Source organism: Sphaerodactylus townsendi, linkage group LG05, assembly GCF_021028975.2.
Source record: "Sphaerodactylus townsendi isolate TG3544 linkage group LG05, MPM_Stown_v2.3, whole genome shotgun sequence".
In the NCBI taxonomy this organism is placed as follows: Eukaryota; Metazoa; Chordata; class Lepidosauria; order Squamata; family Sphaerodactylidae; genus Sphaerodactylus; species Sphaerodactylus townsendi.
Window position 1 is genome coordinate 97,583,065 of NC_059429.1, and position 17,815 is coordinate 97,600,879.

General features: G+C 42.7%; 1 protein-coding gene across 5 annotated transcripts in view; it reads right to left on the bottom strand.

The window, feature by feature from the left end:
* The window catches only part of NAV1 (neuron navigator 1), a 328,528-nt gene that overhangs the window by 125,456 nt on the left and 185,257 nt on the right, over positions 1 to 17,815 (bottom strand). For all 5 annotated transcript variants that reach the window (XM_048496163.1, XM_048496160.1, XM_048496164.1 and 2 more), the window contains 2 exons: positions 14,035 to 14,137; positions 5,522 to 5,887 (listed from right to left, as the gene is read on the bottom strand). In XM_048496163.1, the coding sequence (XP_048352120.1) occupies positions 5,522 to 5,887; positions 14,035 to 14,137 (469 nt within the window). The remainder of the gene's footprint in view (positions 1 to 5,521; positions 5,888 to 14,034; positions 14,138 to 17,815) is intronic.

Genomic DNA, 17,815 nt, shown 5'->3' on the forward strand with positions numbered 1-17,815 from the left:
CTTGCCCTTTGCCTTTAACTTCTTGCCTTTGATTGGATGCCTCCTTCTCCCCTTCGGGTTCGGCTAAGGTTTTACCCTTGCCAGAGTGCAAATTGTATGTTTCTGCTTAAAGTTGAATTATCGAATGTCTAGTGTTTCCCCACGCAGAGATCATTCGACAAGTTACGTAGGAGGTACCCAGGCGCTTTACATTCCTTGCAAATTGTAAATTTTTGGCAGCCCAGTTTACTGGAATCTGATCTAGAGTTCTGACAGTAGTTGACCCGGAAGACTGCCTTGAAGATATGGGGAAAATCGAGACCTGTGCGAACTCTCTGGTATGTGTGAAGCCCCGCTACTGTGGTCTCCTGTTTTGCATTGAGACGTTTCAAAAGGGTTGCGGCTGAGGATCAGTGCTGTTTGCTCGTGGTGATGAGAAGCCTGGTGAAAGATGCCATTGATATACTCCACTGCCAAGCTGTGAAGCGTGACGCCATGACCCCCCCCAATCCTGTCTGAGGACAGCCGCCCAGTCTCCGGAAGTAACAAAGGGGGGAGCTGCCTCCACTGACATCTGGACCTACATCCATCATTCTGCTTTCAGCCGTCCAGTAGCCCCCGAGTCTGTGCCTTCGCGGGGTGCCGAGGATTCTACCAAGCACAAACTCAGTGCTGACCCTTGGCCACAAACTGTCTTCTGCATTAGACCTGGCTGTGTTCTGAAATGGACACTCATTTCCACTGCTGATCCTCGTATCAAGATCCTCTCCTGGTGCCCGGCATCTCTGTCTCCCGTTCCACTGAATCCCCAATCAACCTGGACTTTGTTGCCTGCCATAACTCAGCTCTCTGGGTCCTTCCAGTTGCTGGGAAGAATCTTAAATGCCCCCGCCTACTAAATTGAAACCGGCCCCCATTGTTGACATTCTGGAAAGTGCCTGGAATACCCCTGTGTTTCTTTGATCGCCCATTTTATGTGTGTAGTTTCCCTGTTTCCGTGTTGCATTTAATTGTATATCTTGAATATATGCTACGTGTCCCACAGAAGGCCCCAGCATGCCCCGCTGTCTGCATGTGAGAGCCTATTATGCCTCCTCGGTGATCTCTGATACTCCAGTGCATCCAGGGCCCCTCCCCGACATTCCCAGGTTAGACTATTGTCTGGGCATCCATGCTGATGGTGCCATGGCATGAAAGCCCAGAAAGGGGAAATGATAAGCGGGCAGTCGAAGTGAAATTCCTCCACTTCTGGACTGTGTCTCGGAATTCAGTTAAGCCAAATTTGTCTTACTGTAAGCGAAGCTAGGTAGAAATCAACTACAGTATTAGCTAGGAAGATAGGATTTGTAAGTTTCTTTTGTATTTGTGACTGTATGGAACTCCTCCTTGGCCTGCGGCAGAGAGCCATCTCCTGCTCCACCTGGGCCTCCATCCTATTCACGCAATGTAGGGTTCCTGATACACAGCTGACAAAAGGAGACCCTCAGTCGAAGCACTCCGCCTCTGCCCTAATCCTGGCCAGCAGGCAGATAAGGAAGCTCTCGCCATCACCCTCTGCTTCCTGACCTCGACACCTGGGGAAAACCTTTGCTTCCTGACCAGTGGACACGCCATCAGCCTATAAGCCCCTAGCTCTGGCGCGAAACTCAAGAAGGGATGCCTACTGGACACTGATTGGTTCCTCCCTGCATGCTGCAAATCGAATGATTGGTTATTTTGAATTCTGTTAATGAATTTTGCGTGGAGCTGTCTTTGAGCCCTCCGGCTCCTCGGCTGGTGAGAAAGTGTACTATGGGGGGTTGTAAGGCTGCTAGGCAGGGGAGTTGTTGTGTGGAGCGGAGGTGCTGACACTTAGGTCAGCATCTCAATAAATCACTTTTATTTATCCGAGCCGTGTCGGGTCTTACTTGGGTTCCTGGGCGCTGCCGAGAGCAGGATACTCCAGAGTAAGGAAAGTGTTACCCTGAGCAGCGCGGTAACAAGGCCATCCCAAAACAAACAATGTGGGGAGAGCTGGCTTTGATGAGAAATATGATAATAAAAGACTGAAATCCAAAGCAAATGTAGCCTTCCAATGGTACCTTATGTGCTATTTAGATCCCTCAAAGAGTTGGGTTAGTGAATAAATGTGAATCAATTATATCAATATCAGAGGATGACTTGTATGTGAATGTGTCGTCACAAAGTTGTGATTGCAGTTAGAGCTGTCACTTCACCATGTTTCCTTGAACACAACAATGCCCACAATCTTTCCTTTGCATGACACTAAATGTTGAGTTGGCAAATAACAGGCATGTGCAGGGATGCTAGACCACTACCTGGAACCCCTAGGATCTTTGGGCAGGAACAGGAGGCAGACATGACATCAGCATGCTAGCTGTTGCTCTGGAAAACCTATGGTATCACCTTAGAGTTTCCAGAGTGTAGGAGGATGCATGACATCAACACATCATGCAACATTATTTCCACACACGCACGCACGCATGCACATACTGTTCCCCTGCTAAAATATATTCAGCAGCCCCCTGATGTATAAATTAAAAAGACAAAGTTTCTCCTAGTATGAGTGGGAAAAGTTTTACCTGTTTGATTTCAGTAAATCTGTTTGTTGTTGAAAGTACAAGAGCAGGACCAGTTTTTTTTTTAAAGCAACCCTAAGCTATCAATTATTTGGCAGGAAACAGCTTTGCATTTTCCCTAATGTAGATTCCTCTACTTCCCCCTCCTGGTATCCTCCAGCTCCTCTTAGATCTAGCAATAAGCTCTATTGGGGTACAGCCTGAGCGGACTCGAAAGGTATGGCCGTGTTCTAGCAGTATTCTTTCCTGACGCTTTGCCTGTACTCAGGCTTTAGCACATCTTCAAGAGGATCTGAAACGCCAGGAGAAGAATGTTGCTAGAACTACGCCATGAAATAAACTAGCCCTGAAACCAGACAGCACCCCGGTGCACTGCCATAAGGGATTATTTTAGCCTTCAATAGCTGCAGTCATGTTAAATGCCCAACATTCTGGGACCTCAAACGCCGGTCCACGCAACCCGTACCGGCCCATCCCCACTCCAGAACTGTGGAATGAACAAGGGCTCTCCATCGTGGCTTTCCATGAGACGTCAGTATTTTTAGGCTAAAGTCTACACCCTTTCCCTTGATGGAGCTCTGGGATTTTTAAAATCCTTTCGATGATAAATGGAAAATGCATGACATAATATCTCACACTGTGAGTTTCCATGTCTCTTCAGAGGCAAGAGTTGAGCAAACAAATCAGGTCAAAAGCTCTTTTTTTCCCATAATGAATAAAAACCCATCAATTAAGGCTTACTCTAATAAGATGTGAACTCATTTGCAAAAGACAGGAGATCCAAATGACCCCTCCTGGTCACTTGCAAATCCAGAGCTATCAATGAAGGGATGAATTCAAACTGCAGCTGAAACATTAGGCATTCAGGATAGAAGTAACTAAGAAAGTCACACCCCACCCCAGAGCAGTAACTACAGTCTTTCCAACAAAAACTATTTTCTCAGAGACATTCTGGGTTGATCTGATAACTATTTAGTTCTGCCCTACTCCTAATGGACCCCAGTCAACTTCTTTCATTATACTAAGGCTTCTCCACCAGTTCCTTTGTCCAAGCAGGTTGCTTGCTGCCTTTTATCCTCTGCTATCTTTGGTCTATTAGTTTGCTAGACAATGTCAATTTCTTGTCAATTTCACTAGATCAGTGCTGGCGAACCAATGGCACTCCAAATGTTCATGGACTACCATTCCCATCAGCCCCTGCCAGCATGGTCAATGGGCCATGCTGGCAGGGGCTGATGGGAATGGTAGTCCATGAACATCTGGAGTGCTATAGGTTTGCCACCACAACACTAGGTCTATCCCTGGACCTCTTCAGCATAAAAATTAAAAAGAAAGCCTTTCTGAGCCTTCTGAAATGGTGACCAGAACAGTGAGAGGAATTGCTGTGGTGTGGGTGTTGGAAGGTGTGGGTGTTGGAAGGGAGAAGTGGGAAAACTTGAAGAAAGCTAAGCACATGCTGATCTCCTTTGTTTCCCCTGTGAGGGGCGGGGGGGGGATATGCACATAAAGAGGTTTCACATGGGGTTTCTCTGATCTGAGGGTGAGGTAACTGCCAAAGAGGGGGAAACTGAAACATGCGCGCAACTAAGAATCAAACCAAAAGGAAATATACGCTCAATGCAAAGAAGACCACAAGTGTGTAAATGGCCATAGTTTTTATGGTAAAGGCAAAATACAACTTGTGATTTAGCAAGTCTACAGGGTTGCTCTGGGCTAATTTCATGCCATCAGAATTTTTTTCATTTTTTAAGGGAGCTTCTACTTGATCAGACATGTTTTGAGACAATGCATCAATTGTTCAGGAAAACTGGGCAGCTATTCTAAATTATTTACCAAAAAGCACATGTTTGAAAAAGCCACAATACTGCTCCAAAATAAACTTGTGTTAGTTCAGCCCAATATGTAACTGATAGGGAACCGAAGTATAAAAAAATTGTTGCACAAAAGCTAGTCTCAGTTCTTACAAGTTTAGGTTCAGAGTATAAGGATGATAATGAAGAAATGGCTACACAAATCAATTTAATCACCAAGAAATAAATAAACAAACAAACAAGACTTCTTCATGAAGATTTTTTCTCAAGGGGTGACCAAGGCCTATATAATTTCCTGTTCTCCAGAACATCCTACGTAAGAGGCTTTTTGTTGCTGATGTACCAGTAAAACGGATTTCAAATGGAGACAACAAATGCAGAAACAAGGCATGGACACCATTGTAATCTTCATTGGATGCTGCTATATACAGAACATCTAAACACATTTCTAGCTATCTATTCATTTCCAAACATCCTTTGCTTTCTGTGATAGCAATAGCCAGGAAGCCTGCCTCTCTATTTTCTCTTACATAATGAACACAGCAAGGGAAGGTTTAAAATTTTGGCTACAGCCTATTAGTATACAATTTAAACCAGATACCCTTCTCTGCCAAACAGAATTCCCTTTCCCCAAGTCGAGAACAATATTTTGATAGAAAATAGCTTTCCTCAAACCAGGAGTGGCCATTTACTGTGCAGAAGTGGTACATTCATTCCACATCTTCCTCACATTCCTCAAGAAGTTTTCATCTATGCAAGACATCTGTTTAAATGTGCTACTGATGGTGTGATTTTGGTTTTTTAATGTTAAGAGCAAGATGAATATGACAATGTGCCATTCTGGAAATCATGCCGTGTGCATCCAAAGTAAGAGCACAAGCTAAATGCACAAACATCTGGAGTGCTGAAAACTAGCAAAGCATCATTCTCTGAAGATGCCAGCCATGAATGCAGGCAAAACGTCAGGAGAAAATTCTACTGGAACACAACCATACAGCCCAGAAACCCCACAACGCCCCAGACAGTCTTTTTGCTAAGGCATTTGATAAGGTGGGCTAGGCTAACATGGCTGAAATCTGATTGCTGTGGGTCCCCCACTAGGTCTACAGTTGATTCTGAATGGCGTGTTTAACACCTATTTGCAGTACTCACCCTGTGGTGATGTCATCATCCTCAGTCATAGTCTTGCTCATTAAGTCACTGTCACTCATGTACCCAGACTTGAGATCGACGTCATCAGCATCAAGAGACTCAACAAGCTCCAGGCGTGAAATGTGGCTGAGCTTGCTGGGGCTGCGCATAGGCATGGTGTGGGAATAATGAGCTCGCTCCCCGTGCATGTACCAGCTGGGGGTGCCTTCTGAACGGCAGCCCCCACCAACTGAAGGGGCATCTCCAGCCTGCAGACGAGGGCTGGACTGACCGTAGCGCCAGGAGAGAGGGGAGGAGCGGTTTGACAAGCTGGACACACTGCGAGGGTTGGCTTCGTCACTGTCATAACATGTCATCTCGAGCGAGCTGCAAGGACAGAGCAGAAAGAAAGGGTTTGAGGGCTAGACTCAAGAGTGGAGGGAAAACCAGAACATCCACAGATTTGCTAAATTGGAAATCATAACTGTGGGGCACTATGGCACCAGGTTAAGACATAGAGGCCTCATAAAAGTGAAGGAAATTGTAGATTCCACTATACTTTTGGCTGCAACTGGCATTGTAGTATAGTATATTACTGTGTAAGTATTTTGGGACATTGCCTGCTGGGATCAATGGTGTAAATGATACAATTCCCCTCCCTTTTTATTACTGCAGCTCTTTAAATGCTGAACAATCCCCCAGTTGGACAGGAATGTTCTTCTAGCTTTTATAAAAGAGGTATATCATTGCTCATGCCCTGTTATCTACAACAACGCTGTGAAACATCTGGATCTTTTTTGTTTATATTTTCCCCATCTAGCACTGATTTGCAAATCTACTATTAATTTCTTTTTAAAAGAGGCAAGCAGAAGTTTGGTTCTCTCACACCCACTCCAAATCCAATGTGCACTACATTTAGGGATCACTTTACTGCTTTTAAATGCAGATGTATGGGGCTATCAGACAAAGACTAAAATGAAGTTGGGGGGGAGAACATGTTCATTTGATTGTCTGGACAACAGGCTTCAAGGCTCTTCAGTGCTGTGCATGAGAGAAGTAGCCACCAAATTCAGAATACTCCCTCCCCCATGGACACTTTCCCAAAATATACATGCACTATAATTTAAAAAGCAGCCCTGAGAACTGGTATATAAAGTGCAGGAAGGCATTATCAACACAGCAGTACAGTATTTTGTGTTTCCATTACAAAGGCAGGCAAGAAAGTTAATGGTCCTTGCTGATGCCCCGGCTCCCAGGCATGCGTTTTATTTAGATTCAATAAAAGCAGTTACTGGACATCAAATACAAAGCAATGATGAAAACCATCTCTGGAATGGATTCGCAGCTCCAGGAGAGATGGGGCTCAGCCTGCAGAGCCCTGCAGACATGGTTTCAATAATTACGTTGACACACAAATGTTGTCTTATTAAACTGAAATTAAATGTGGGTTTCCAGCCCTTTAATTTGTGAAGAAAGCCTGCCAAAATTCTTCTACGCACAGCCTCCCGGACTAACCCCAAGAGGGAAATGCCCCTGCACTCTGATCTGGCTCATGAAGTAATGACCAATTTTAACAAATCCCAGGATTATTGAGCGTCCCCTGCTGGAAGAGGTACACACAGCACAACCTATCCTCTTTGTTTTCTTTCCCATCATATAGAGATTTCTAATTAACTGCATTGAAACACTGCATTTCCAGCGCTTTAGGGCTCTGATAGCCGAACTTAGCTTGTCTCCAAATTCAGCTAATAGTGGTAAATCCACTACCTACCAAGCAAGTAGGTAGAGCAAAGGATTTTAACCATGCAACACGGGTGGAAGCTGAGTGAAGAGATTCAGTTTAGCTGTGTCATGACACAGGTTCTTGCTGTTTATAGTCAAGTAGCAAACATCTTTGTAAAAGAAATTAAAACTGATAATAGAGATTTGAATATAGCATTTTAAAGCTGCAAGGGATAGTTACTTGAGAAGGCTACCAAGGAAAGGTAGTGAAGTAACTTTATCTTGTTTTCCCAAAAGAAGATTGCATTCTTCTGGTGATTTGAAATCATTGCGAGAGAAATTAATAGGAATTACAATAAAGCAGAAGAGAAAACTCATTAATTTAAATCACACATGGTCAGCAGTTATTTTGTTTCTTCTGCTTTAAGAGACAGTATTAGTTCTGCATACTAAAAACTTGCTTCATCAAAGTATTTCTTCTGAAATGTCAAACCTGTTAAACCTAAAGATTTAACTTTCAGACAGACACAATCCTTGCTCAGTCTGTGTTTATGGGAAATGTCCACACCCAGCCTCTCCATTATGACCCTATTCAAGCCAGCACTTCCTGGCCAGCAGTTCATTGTGGGAAACTTGAGGATTTCATTTGCTACCTACTCATCTCTTGGATCCCAGCTGTGTCCAAATCGACATGGCTGGCAATGATATGCTGCATTTGAAATCTTAACTGGAAGACTTTTTATTGACTCAGACCCATTCAACATTCAGTGCTACTGTCCTTCATTGTGGTGGACCTTTCATCTACCAAGGAAACTGTAGCTCTTTGGATAACATCAGTACAGATTACAAATACTACAAGACAGTGAAGCTTGTTTTGCACTCTGAGGGCACATTTCCTGTGTGATAATCACTTCTGTGTAGGAAAATGAATCTTGTGGGTAAATTGTCAGCAACAGCAATCAGCAAGAAGGGCAGCTAAAAACAAAAATATTTTCAGAACTTCATGACACACAATGCAACCATCTTGCTGAACCGAAGCATACTGGAGTCTGTGGCTGAATGGGAGTATCCATAAATCCCTATGTCTACTAATATGAATATCAGCATGGAAAAAGGCAAGATGTAAACATACCAAGTTAAATATAGATTGATAATGCCACCCTAAGCAATCATACAAAAAAGCCAGCATGGAAATATAAGCAAACCACAATAAGATACAAATTCTAAGTGTCAGATTGATCTCTCGCCACTTCTTTTCCCTCTGTTACTGTTAACTTTGTGCATCTTGTGTTTTAGATTGGCAAGCCTACGCACAGGGACTGTCTGTATTGTTGTTAGTTGGTTAGCTACTTTGGGAGGCAACAGCCTGAGACATGGGATATGAGTATATAACATTAGCACAGCAGGGGAAGAATTAGGTTAGGTACCACATACAGTGAGCATTTCCTCCCATAATGAAACAACATTAAAAAATGTGACACACACACCCCAAACTAGTTTCAAGTGGTATAGTGTAAGGAGGGATGTACTTCAAAATTTGAGGTGAAGGACCAGTCACAGCCTGAATCATATGGGTGTCATCTCACTAAATATACTCCTTGTCTTACCAGTCTCTCTGATCTTTGTTCATTTTTGGCACCCTGTAATTTCGTTACCAGCATGCACTAATATTCTTCTATTATATGGTTAATCTTTTTTAAAAAAAAATGTGGGTGTGGTGGCTCATGACTCAGTACAATATGTTATTTTATGCCCAGTATTCATGCACACAAGACCCTTTTTATTTAAAAACAAATGTTTTTACAGATAACACCACACCACACCAATTTTTTAGACTGACAACCAGACTCTCCCAAGAAAGAAAGACCCAGTATATTAAGAAAGACTCCATGAGAGAACGGAGATGTACCAATAGGGTTGCCAATCTCCAGGTGGTAGCTGGAGGTCTCCTGCTATTACAAGTGATCTCCAGACAACAAATATCAGTTTCCCTGGAAAAAAATGATGTTTCGGAAGGTGGGCTTTAAGGCATTGTACCTCACTGAAGTCCCTTCCCTCCATCTCCACAATTTTTCCAACCTGGAGCTGGAAACCCTACTTACCACAGGTTGTGCTGAACCAATTTCCAGTATTGATCTAAAAGATACCACCTGGTTCCAGTGTACTTTGTTAGAATGCAAAAAGAAATTAACAAGAGGACTATTCTACACTTACACAGTATCTGCAAGCAAGTCAGTGGGTGGAATGACCAGGTCTGTATAAAGGCTTTTTTCAGACTGGGCCACCCTCTAACCTGTCTAAAGCCTTGTTCTCAGGCTACACCTGGGAAATCTTCAATGAGGTTCTTCCACTTTCAGTTTTTATTGTTAAATTATTTATTCTGTCACATTTTTATCCCACCCTATCCCAAAGGGCTCAGGGATATTTGTTTGCTGGTTTAGTAGTAATACATTGAATACACTGAAAAAGAGAGAAGAATTGTAAAGAGGGAATTTAAACAAAAAAATCAAGTATTACTAATTAATGACCTTCCACATAATATCTAGTTTGGTCTTTACTGATGCAGTGACCTGTGTTTGGGCTTCAGACTGCTGTGCAGTTTCCACCAGTCCTAGAATACAGATATGGTGTGGGGTGCACGATTTGTACCATCTTTTGTTTATGCACCTGCTTTGACCCATTTGCGTTTGGGGCCACAGCCAGAATAATTGACTTTTCGAGTGGAGCCACATACACATGTTGTGGAACCTTACAAGGCATGTATTAAATCTGCCTCTGTGTTTGTACTATGCACTTCATTCACAATCAGTTACTGTTCCCTGCTTCATATACAGAGCTTGACTTTGCCTTTTTGTCTGCAAACTTATTTTGCCACAAAAAATTACAACTCAATCATTGGATTTTCATACACACACACACTGCATATGGACTTAGGGAAGCCTGAAATCACATAGGCAACATTTGCTAAAATCTAAGAAACTAAAAAGTGGCTGAGATCCTTCCCCTCCCCAAACTTAATCTTCCACATGCTCTGCCCCCAAATGTCCAGGAATTTCCTGGCCCGGAGTTGGTAACCCTATTGCCGTGCCAATTTTGATATCAAATAACCTAGAAATATCTCCTAGATGAGCCTCCCTACTCTTTGAAGATCTGCCACCGAGGGCACACTTCAAATTGCACCTCCAGGAGTTTCTAAAATAATATCTACCAATATTGCACAGTCAACTTTTTTGGCAGGTAGGTGAAGACTTCATATTCTGTGAGGCATTTGACATGAGAATTTAGTTCTTTCAAGATACATTGGGCTGTTTTATACTGCTGCTGACTGATTAAATTTGTGAGATATTTTGCAGGACATTAAATTCACGTTAGGAATTGTTTTTTAAACTGTTCCATTGCCTCGATTTAAAACAGTCAGTCACTTTGAGGACTGAAAGTAAAAGCTGATACAGAAACATCCTAAATCTATTGAACAACACATACTATTAGTTCAGAGCAGGAGCGCTCAAAGATTAAACTAGAGTAAGAAATAAAGTCTGTGCCGAAAACAGTACGGATATGTCCCCAGATCACCAGATCAGAACTGGCAATTCAATCACTGAGGACAGAGTCTAGAAATTTGAACTGAAAGCATAGAGCCTCAGGTACAAATATCTGCTCTGCCATGGAATGTACTCTATGACCAGCCTATGATACGCCTCCCCAGTGTTCCCCTATCTGGCTTTTTCCCTCAGCTAACCCAGCTCTCCTGAGTCTAGTCTGACTCTATGAACAACCAATGCCTTGGACTTCTTCCAGGAAGCAATCTCCCCTGATCCAATGTCTCCACATTTAGCAAAGCAAATCTACTGGAAGCAGCCCAGCATCCCTCCCTTGCTGGATCCCATGCTCTGGTAAGTCATCTGGGTGGGGTTCATCTGGCAGCTCCCACCCTGAGTGAGGCAGGCAGAGTGAGACATTTGTTATGCAGCACACTCTATCAGCCAGAATTATTATGGAGAGAGACTGGGAGAGAGAAGCAGGCAGATGAGAAGTTATAGGGGTGAATTGCATTGAAGTAGCTTGCCGTTTTATGCAGCTGGGTTAGTATCTGTAAATGTCCCTAATCAGCATTAATCTTCATATTTATGAACATCACAATAACCTTTTCCAGAAAACTCCCGGTGGCTCTCTGTAACCAGACCAGTGGTAAATGGAAGCTACACACATGAAGTGGCTCAGTGGGAAAGAATCTGAAAGAAGCTGTCAGAATCAGAGGCCTCTCTCACTAGGTGATCCCATTTCAGGCTACTACTTTTATCTCACAAGGAAGCAGTCTGTCCCATCTCCTTATCAACTTTTCTAGGCAAAACTCAAGGTATAGTTTAGGAACCCTATGAGAATTAAAGCTATAGAGATAAAAATAGCAGACAGACAGTGGCAATTTTTCCCTCATTCCTTGGTGCTGGCAGTCTCCTCATAAATTCCATGTACTCAGCTTCTAGGAATGAGCTCACCTTACCAGCCACCTTCTCCTCCCCCTTTAAATTACAATGATCTAAACACATACACACCAAACTCCTGTGGTTTTGCTCGCTGAAGGCTCAAGAAGCTGCTCTGGCAGCATAAGCTCACTTGGACCGGAGAAAGCCAAGGGAAAATTTTATTACAGAGGCCCCATGCCAGTACTCTGGTCTAGGAAAAGGGACACTCAGGACTAAGGAATCATTGGTACATTTTGACAATGTGGTACTGACACTACTCCTGCCTTGATTATTCATGAAATGTGTGACTCAGGATAAAGTTCCCCATTGTACCAAAATCTCTCAGAAAGGATAAACAAGTTAAATCCAGCCAATGGTAACAGGTGTTCAGAGAGAAGATTTGGAACAGGAAGCACATGCGTGACTAAATACAAGATTTATACTAAGGAGCACAGAGCCAAATCCATTCTTTTCCAAACTGCTTCTCTGAGTATCTTTAAAAACAGTGAAGATGCTCTCAAAAATTTCCTCCCAGATTTTGAGGCTCCAAATAACATTGTCATGAACCAGCACAGCACCCAATGGAATTATTTTTTTGTCATTATTTTTATTTGTTTAGGTGGCATTGTAAAGACAGTTGCGTGTGCTCAGTTCAAAGCAGATGCAGGTTTCCATTCCTCCTATTAATTATTTCTTTTTTTTCTCCTAGGTAAGCCAAATGCACAGAAAAGCATGTACTGAAATACTTTTTAAAATGTGCAATTGCATCAGCATTCTTTTCTTTTAGTGAAAGATCTACTGCCCTAGAAATTCTGTATGTCTTTCATTTTATATTACTTTCTGCAATCCCTTGGTATTCTTTTTTCCCTTCTGCTCTTCTATATTCTAGCAGAACTGGGAAAGGACAGGGATCTACACAACAATAGGTTCTGTGTAAAAAAAAACACCAATTTTCTTTTATGCACCTGATGGATCATGTACACGGCTTACCTTGGAGAGAAAGGAACTAATGCAAATTATTTAAGAAAAGCACCAATTTAAGTTAATGATAGAAATTCTCCATGAATGAGCAGAAAGTGAAGAATGCCCAGGACAGGTGGATCATTGAAAATTTATTTCTGCCTCCTACAAGCAGACAAGACTGGACTAAACTCTTACTAACTCAGATTGCCAAAGGCCTGAAGTATGTCTTGTCCTCTTAACAGAGGTGTAACACAATCTTATTTACCAGATGATGTTATTTACCTCTATGAAGGAAAAGACTCACAAGCCCCATTGTCTTGGATCCCAGGAGCTCAAAAAAACCCTGTAGCCATATCAGGTCCCTGTCTGGAGACGCTGCCCCTTTACCTTACTCCCAGGGGGTGCCAACATCTCTCTGGGTAGTCACCATCATCACTAACAAATCTGAAAGGTTATCTGTCACTTGATTATTTGTACATCTGGCACATGGCATCTGAATTGCATTGTAAAGATTCTGCCTAGTTGCTGTGTTTCCCACTTCACTTGCAGTATCTAGTGTGGGGATGATCTATGTGTACTTTTGCAGTTCTGCAAAACCTCTGACATAATAAAGACACATCTAGCAGTGTGAAGTCAGTTCCACTGGTTTAGTCTGCTCAAGACCATTCTAAATCTTAGCCACTTCACAAAAGGGAAAAATAACAGAACTGCATGACTGACACAAGCTGTCATCTCATCTTAGGCTTCAAACTGGTGGCATTCAACAGAAACCTCATGTTGAAAGAATGCTGGACAAAAATTCTGCACCCAGCCTTGTAGGTCTACAGTTGAAATTAGTACAGTAGGAACCAGTTGATACAATGAACTGTAGAAATTGGCATCTCTAGGCATATATGCTTTAACCGCTACAATAGAGACTCTTCCTACTCCACAGGCTTATTCAAATCACAGAATGGATGCTCCAGAAGAGAAAGGAGAACATATTTAAAATAACTGTAATTTTGTAGCATCTTGTTTTAACAAAATATGTGACTGCCAACAGTTACTGCATAAAATGAGACTACCCAACTAGTGTGAAAATGTCTGTGCATCTTACTAGATGAGTAGCATTGGTTCCTCTGGTCTACAGATTTCAGGAAAGGAAAGCTGTGATCAGATGAACTAACATGGTAAACTTAGATGTCAGATCACCCTGATCTGGATAGCCTAGGCCAACCAGATCTCATCAGACCTTGGAAGCTAAGCAGGGTCAGCCTCGGAAATGGCAAACTACCTCTGTTCATTTTATGCCTTTGGGGTCACCGTAAGTTGGCTGTGACGACCCCCCCCCCCATCAGATTACCACTATGGCCAGAAGAAGAAAGAATCTCAGCTCAGATGCCTTACCTGTGAGTTACTTGGGATCCCCGCAGACTAGACATGGTCTCCTCCAGGTTCTGCCGCAGATCCAGTACATTCTGCACTGTTCTCTTCCTCTGAGATTCGGGATCTGTAGGGAAAAGTTACTACATTTAAACATAAACCACAGACAGGAAGATGCACTCACTGTACTGACTGCTGAACTCCATGAAGCCTCTATAAATGTGTGTATAACCTTCCTAGTGCTGAGACCCTTTAATACAGTTCCTCATGTTGTGGTGACCCCCAACCCTAACATTTATCTATTTTACATATGGAGACTACTGATGCAGAGTCTCTTAGGCAACTCCTGTGAAAGGGTCATTTGACCCCCAAAGGGGTCGCAACCCACAGGTTGAGAACCACTGCTCTAGAGCCACAGGTTGCAGACCCCTAGTCTATCTCTTTACTATTTACAGGAAGCTTCTTTATCACCATCCTCACTGTATTACTTTAATACTTATGAACTGTAAGGGATATCCTTAGAAAACAGAATACTTCTTGTATTTCCCCCCCCCCCCCCCCCAATACATATACACACACCAATTTACCAGTAAAAAACAAGTATCCAGCCAGGTGCAAGGTTCAGACTATTTTGTATAAAATCATCTGGAATAGCCGAAGGCTTTCACAGCTGGATTCAACTGGTTGTTGTGGGTTTTCCAGGCTGTGTAGCCGTGGTCTAGTAGATCTTGTTCCTAATGTTTTGCTTGCAACTGTGGCTGGCATCTTCAGAGGTTTATCACAGAGGGAAGTCTGTTACACACTGTGTCCAGCAAAGGATAAAAAATAACTACTGGAGCTAAACCAGTAATTGATTTCAGTACTGCAACTCCAGCCACTGCAACTAGAGAGGTATGACGTGGTGTAACAGCCAGACGGTCATACTAGAACTAGAAGATCTGAATTCAAATCAAAGCATACTGTATTTCACTCTGTAGGTAGAATGTCTGGAATCTGACACACTATGAACATTCTAGTATGGGAGCTACAGGCTACAAAAGTGTTCTAGTCAAAAATATGAGAGAAAAACTTTTCTGGTCAGTCAGGCATGAATGTATGGAGCTGCTTGAACCTGTACTGGTCTATCTAGCTCAGCCTTTTCAACTCAGCAGAGGTATAGCTGCAATGGGGACATCCAAGGCAGCTCGCTCCAGGTGCCGCCATTGCAGTCATGGGGCGGGGCAGGGGCATGTTGGGGTTTTTCAGGGGTGGAGCGGGGGTGGGAAAAAGGAGTGCGGGTATGCCCCGGGTGCAGTTCCCTCTCCCTTTGTCACTGCAACTCAGCAATAGCTCTCCAAGGTCTATGGTAGAAAAGGGTATTTCTGAGCAACTGCTAATTGAAGTGCTTCAATTTAATATGCATGAGATTGTACCTCTGGTACATGATTCTATGAACAAAGCTTGTATTTTACCATTAAGTCAATTGATCTCATGTTGGACTTCAGTAAAAGGACAAGATCTTAGTCCAGTAGCACCGTAAAGACCAACAAGATTGCCAAGGTATAAGCTTCCAATAATCAAAGCTCATTGGTTAGATATTTGGTATGTCGCTTGGGAACTTTGACTCTCAAAAACATCCACTCTAGAAACCTTGGTCTTGGAGTGCTTCGGGACTCGAATCTTGCTCATCAAGCCATGGGCTTTCAAGTGGATGGCTTGCTGAACCATTACAAAAAAGCAGGATCCAGACATCTCTACAATACATGGTAAGTGCAAATGCTTACATCAGGGCAGGCAATTAAAAACAAGGTTCCATTAATCCACCCTAAATTTCCATTCTGGAATATACCAATTCTAGTGGCACCCATGCAAACCCTAACAATTTAATGTGTCCTGAACCCAGCCAGGTAGCAGATTATTTGCTAACCATAGTGCTGCTTCCCAAGACTAGTTCTGGCAACGCTAAACCTGTGGCTTGTGCTAAGCAGCAGCTGTGGTGGGCTGTTTAAGCAGCCTAAACCATAGAAAGACGTCTCGTCAGGTGGATTTGATTATTAATTTTTGAAAACCACAGCAGACTCTTATCTTCTGACGTTTTAGAAGTCTTGAGGCACGGGTGCAGCACTGCAGTGCCGCTTCCCCAGCTCAGCCCTCTGCTCTGAATTATTTTCGCTGGCACAGGCCACCTGGCAATCAAACTGAGATCGCAAATCTCAGCCTGCATCCGGCCTGTAAACCCAGCAGGCAGAAGAGAAATTGTATGCGCCCCCCCCCCTCCCCTCATACTGTGGGAGACTTTTGCAAGTGGTTTTCAGCCCAGCCAAAAGATATATGGTGGTAATAGTGTGTGTGCGAGGGTGGGGTGGGGAATTGGGCAGAGTCATTTTTATATAGCAAAACAGGAGCAATAATGGAAACCCTGGGAAAGCAGCCAGCTGATTGAAGCTGGAATTAATGGCAGCAGCTGATATACTCAGCAGCAGGTATGCTCATTCCCTGAGATATGAGCTGCTGCTGCTGTTCTCATGAATTCCTTTCTGCAGGAATTTGGAGTCCAGTGCTCTGTCTAAAGGCTGCACACATTGTCAAGCAGAGCAGAACAGACATCCTCAGCTGCACGGCTTTGAAATGCCAGTGGACCAAGATGCAAGAAAGGGCATGTCTTTGTTTAAGGGCAAAGCAGTAGCTGATGCTGTGAAGCTCCATGCTGCTGATTCTAAGCAGGCAAGGAGGACAAATAATTATTTAATTAAAAATTAAATGTGAAAAGCCTCAGAAGATTATTTGAGTCCAGTAGCACCTTAGAGACCAACAAGACGTTCAGGGTAAACACTTTCGAGAATCAAAACTCATTTTGCCTGAAATTCTTTTGCTAACCACTTCTGGGATCAGCAGCACTGAAAGTATAAGTGTGTCTTTACAGAAATCGCTGCTGTTAAGGAAGTATTCCCTTGCTGCACAGCGTAGCAGCAGTGCATAACTGACCTCAGACTATCAGCAGTTCTCTGAGGTGTTAGATAGATGCTTTTCACATCACCAACAACCTGAACCTTAATTGGAGATGCCAAGGATTGAACCTGGCACCTTCTTCATGCCAAGCAGATACCTTACCACTGAGCCCCCACCCTTCCCCAAAGGGAACTAATCACAGAGGAAAATTCATCAAAGGGGAAAGCAATTTTTCCCAGAATTCAAAAATGTGTGTGTGTGTATAATATATTATTATTATTATTATTATTATTATTATTATTATTATTATTATTATTATTATTATTATTATTATTATTATTATTATTATTATTATTATTATTCAATTTTCAGACAATAATACTCATGGCACTTTAAAATAAACTCTTCAACCAAATGGAATAACCAGTGTAATGAGTTGATGCTTATTTGACCTTAAGGAGATGTTCCACAGCTCCTTGGGTTGAGGCAACTATGGGTCTGTTTCATTTTGTTGGCCGCCCTGAACTTGCCCCCCTCTTCCCCATTTGCACAATGAGTAGATTTATGATGGGGCAGGGATGAACAGATTTCTAGGCTACACCAGGATCTGTCAAGGACACCTGAATGGGTGCCATTGGAATGAAGTTGTGTTTTGCATTTTAATGTTTGAATTGCTTGGAATATTGTTGTTATTTCAATTTATTTTAAATTACATATGGTTTTATGACATTTCAATGTGATTAAGTAATGTATGGAAGCTGCCCTGAGCCTGGCTTTTGCTGGGAAAAAAAGAGGTATCAATTTTTTTAAAAAAAATTGACATAAAAGCAAATAATCACGTTCCATTGAAATAAATATCACCACCTACCATGGTTAG